Raw genomic sequence first — 5,000 nt, forward strand, 5'->3', positions numbered from 1 at the left:
CCTTCCAAATCCCAACCACTTTATAGTGTGGACTAGATAGTTTTTTACGTGGCACCAGCACAGGCGGGGTCAGTTTTGGCATGTTTTCTTTACAGTTGGATGCCCTTCCCAACACCAACCACTCCGCAGAGTGAACTGGATGCTTTTCACCTGGCACCAACACAGGTGATGTTAGTTTTAGCATATTTTTTACAGTTAGATGCCCTTCCAAGCGCCAACCACTTTATGGTGTAGTCTGGAAGGTTTTTATGTGGTACAAGCACAAGTGAACTCAGTTTTTGCATGGTTTTTATAGCTGGACGCCATTCCTAACACCAACCACCACCCAGCAGAGTGGACTGGATGCTTTCTACGAGGCACCAACATGGTGCCCTTCATAACTTCAAATACTTTATAGAGTGAACAGGGTGTTTTTATTACGTGGGAGCAGCACCTTCGAGGACTGCTTTGGGTGCGGAAGGCCCTTTCTGATATCAATCCTTTCACAGAGCAAATTGGGAGGGTTTTTTACGGTGATGAATAAAGCAAATAAACTATCAAGATTTTGCAAAATAATTTGTGGAAGACAGTGCAGATCCTTCAACAAGAACTTGCATAATCGTCTTTCTGAGACACGTGAGATGACCAAAGATGAAAAAGAAATATGGACAACTGAAATAAAATCATTAAAACACTATAATTCATAAAATAACTGCTTACCATCGCAAATCTTTTCGAGGACCTTCGCCCTTATACTTTCTAGTTCTTCATAGTTTCTAACCGTGAATAAATGCTCTGTTGCTGGAGAACTACATAATAGTTTTATCTCTTTCTTAGAAAAACTTTCTCCGATGGCAATTATGAATATTTCAATCCCTTGTGATCTTGCAATCTCTGCTTCTTCTAAAGCTGTTAAAGGCTTTTCCGAGCTGCTGTCAACGATAATAATCCCGATTTTTTTCGCCATCGTGCGTTTACCATTTGAAGATTGGAACCCGTGGCGTCTAAGCTTGTGGATTAACTGCGCCATGCTGGAGCTTTCTAGCGCGTTCAAGCTGTTTAAGACATCGAATTTGTTTTTATGAGCGCCGAAAGAAAACCCAGTTGATCGTGGGCAGTTGTTTGATAGCAAACCGACTTGGATATGATTGGGGTCAACGTCGAATTCACCGACGATTGATTTGATAAAGTTAAAGGTAAGCCTTGTCTTCGCAGCCCCAGCTTTCGAGGAATCATGTGCGAAGAGCACATCAGCGGGTTGTCGCGATCCACAACCTGAGAACAAAATGCAAAAAGCAAACATTTAATTAAACAGGTTTAATAAATCGTAATTAATACATACTCTTTTCCTCTTTTACTTGTTTCAGTCATTTGACTGTGGCCATGCTGGAGCACCGCCTTTAGTCGAGCAAATCGACCCCAGGACTTATTCTTTGTAAGCCTAGTACTTATTCTATCGGTCTCTTTTGCCGAACCGCAAAGTTATGGGGACGTGAACACACCAGCATCGGTTATCAAGCGATGTTGGGGGGACAAACACAGACACACACACATATCTATCTATCTATCTATCTATCTATCTATCTATCTATCTATCTATCTATCTATCTATCTATCTATCTATCTATCTATCTATCTATCTACGTATCTATCTATCTACTTATCTATCTATCTCCGGAAAAAATTAAAACAGAGAGTTACTTGCTTGCAAATAAATGTGTTAACGTGATATTATTGACCGAGGTTACCGTGGTCTTTTCCGTAGGTTTTTCTTTCCACGGATAAACCTTATCTGTTTCCCCCTTTACACTTTACATCATGACATTTCTGTGATACACGATCCCTATTGGTCGTTTTTTTTCTCTCTTTTTACGATCCCTTTTGATCGAAAACCTACTCCCCATTTTTTTCCCCCTCCCAAAATGAAATGCTCTGCTTTGTAATTTGTTCAGCCCTGTATGGCTAATAAAGAAACATATTTACCTAAAATATATCCCTGTGCAGGATACTCACGCAGTATTATTCCTGAATAAGTTCACTCGGCAGCACATGTCAGGTAAACTTCATGTATTTACAATCACGTGAATTCAATAATTGACTTCAGTTTAGCAGAGTTCAAAACAGGGTACCACTCACACAGAGGCATATCACATTGTGAACTACGGTATCCAGTCTCCCTACGTTTCCCTTTTGCTTTACATACGGTACATCTCTTTGAAGCATTTGTCTTCTTGGCGGTGGGGGAAACAGTCGTGGAAAATGCCCCCGTCCCTTCACCATGCGATGAGAAGAGAGTCCTGCGTGGGAACGTCCAGGCGTTCTATACTTTGGCAGGTCTGATGCTTCTATCATTTCACGGAAGTATATATTGCTGAGTGTCAATCCATCCTCCACTCCACCAAGCATCTACCAAATCAAATGTGAGTTCACTACGGACATGTCAACTATTACAAGAAATTTTTTGGTACCATTTCACATATTTTCTCACCGCCCATCCCTTCATAGCGCTAAGCATTTCAACCGGCGTGCTAACGCTTCTTATTTCTGTATTGCTCACAAGGGGCTAAGCATAGCGGGGACAAACAAGGACAGACAAACGGATTAAGTCGATTATATCGAACCCAGTGCGTATCTGGAACTTAATTTATCGACCCCGAAAGGAGCAATAAAGAAAAGAAGAAACGTTAGCACGCCGGGTGAAATGCTTAGCGCTATTTCGTCTGCCGTTACTTTCTGAGTTCAAATTTCGCCGTTCATCCTTTAGTGGTCGATTAAATAAATACCAGTTACGCACTGGGGTCAATGTAATCGACTTAGTCTCTTTGTCTCTCCTTGTTTGTCCCCTCTATGTTTAGACTCTTGTGGGCAATAAAGATATAAGAATGCATTGTGGATAATATGAAGACGTTTTTCTTATCATGCCACACTCGAGCGGGAATGCCACTATCGGTGAATCGGTACGCAGTTTCCCCCTTTCGAAGTTTTATCTTGTGACGATCGTGCGGCATTTTTTCCCGGTGTGTCTGCAAAGTCCCACAGGCATTAGTCCTCCTCGCCTGCAACTGCAGGAAAGAGGTCTGGACTGGAAAACCAGTTGTCGAAATAAACATTGTAGCCTTTATGAAACAGGTTTTCATTCAGTGACAACACATCATTTGACGCCAGAGTAGACGCTGGAAGACCCAATCTTATTTCTTTACAACCCACAAGGGGCTAAACACAGAGGGGACAAACAAGGACAGACAAACGGATTAAGTCGATTATATCGACCCCAGTGCGTAACTGGTATTTATTTAATCGACCCTGAAAGGATGAAAGGCAAAGTCGACCTCGGCGGAATTTGAACTCAGAACGTAGCGGCAGACGAAATACCTATTTCTTTATTACCCACAAGGGGCTAAACACAGAGGGGACAAACAAAGACAGAACATAGGTATTAAGTCGATTACATCGACCTCAGTGCGTAACTGGTACTTAATTTATCGACCCCGAAAGGATGAAAGGCAAAGTCGACCTCGGCGGAATTTGAACTCACAACGTAACGGCAGACGAAATACGGCTAAGCATTTCGCCCGGCGTGCTAACGTTTCTACCAGCTCGCCGCCTTCACAACGTAACGGCAGACGAAATACCGCTAAGCATTTCGCCCGCCGTGCTAACATTCCTGTCAGCTCACCGCTTGAAGACCCAATCTGTCTTGACCAGTGTAGATTTTGTAATTCCGCGTGTACCCACAGGCTCTGTCAATTGAATGGCATGCTTTATAAACCTTGACTCAAAACAGGCATGTTTGGTCGGGTTGTATTGTTTAAATTGGAGCCTTCCCTTGAATTTCCACAAACTCTCGTCCGTACAAATGTCCTGTGTGGGGAACATACACCGTTCTGAAATTTTTAGCCGCTTCGTCAACGCTAGGATGTATTATGTACAGCCTGCCATCCTGGTTTTCGTGTGAGTTGAAATATAGATTTCGAAGAAGCGCCAAAAATCGATCCCGTGCCATCGTTTCCGGAAAGAAAGGTGTCGATTTGGTTGGATCCCGATTCCAATATGACACCAGGGTTCGTTTTTTCCCGATGCCTATCAGTATCAGCAGAGCAAGCAGAACCTTGATTATGTCCGCTGTGGTTGGAAACCAATCGACGCCATGCTCGGGTCTGACATGCTGCGGATGGTTTTCAGCAGTCATTCGTTTCGTCCGCTATATATTGGAACATTCCATCCGTCAAAAACTCATAGAAGATTTCCAATGGCGAACTTCTATGTTCAAGTTTTGCTTTCATGCCAGGCGTACCAGTAAACCCATGCCGTCGCACGAAGTTGTCTCGCGCTCCCCACACGATATTCTGTTGTCCAGGGCCATTCACTGCTGCCCGCCTGTACCTCTGATTCACCGGAATATCATCATCGCTGTTGGAATCATCTGATCCTGAACTAGGAAAATTCTCACTCTCCGAGTCATCGTTCGAACTGGAAGAAACAACTGGTGAGGTGGTGGAACTTGGTGTAGCTTGGCGCGATGACCGTGAATTCGACAAAACAGGACGCGACTACGAAGTTGACAGAGCCAGGATGTTAGGACCAGCCTATCGGGTTGTAGTAGTTGCATAACTCTATTCGGTCCATTCCTTCGGCCGATCAGTTGGCAGGTGAACCGGTATTAACTCAGGTAACAGGTTCTAAGTGAGGCGGTGTATAATTACGTCGACCGATTTAAAGCATGTGCATTGCGTGCATAAATTTCCGTCACCCGTTTTAAAAGGGTTAAAACTTGGAATCTTTTTGAAATTTGAGAGTTATATCTGTAGACTTTTATCATTCACTTTTTCAGTAATTGGACTACAGACACTATGGGCCGCAGATTGGGCAGCGGGCGTGAGTGTAGGGTAACAAGTTTGCTTCCCAACCATACAGCTCCGGGTTCAGTCCCTCTGCGTGGCATCTTGGGCATGTGTCTTCTACTATAGCCTCGGTCCGGCCAAAGCTTTATGGGTGGATTTGGTAGACGGAAACTGAATGAA

General features: G+C 43.6%; 1 protein-coding gene across 1 annotated transcript in view; it reads right to left on the reverse strand.

Annotated features, from left to right (window-relative positions):
* The window catches only part of LOC115222689 (collagen alpha-1(XII) chain), a 57,151-nt gene that overhangs the window by 936 nt on the left and 51,215 nt on the right, over positions 1 to 5,000 (reverse strand). The window contains exon 8 of the mRNA XM_029793010.2: positions 700 to 1,254. Within this exon, the coding sequence (XP_029648870.1) occupies positions 700 to 1,254 (555 nt within the window). The remainder of the gene's footprint in view (positions 1 to 699; positions 1,255 to 5,000) is intronic.

The sequence above is a fragment of the Octopus sinensis genome, linkage group LG20, assembly GCF_006345805.1.
Source record: "Octopus sinensis linkage group LG20, ASM634580v1, whole genome shotgun sequence".
Lineage (NCBI taxonomy): Eukaryota > Metazoa > Mollusca > Cephalopoda > Octopoda > Octopodidae > Octopus > Octopus sinensis.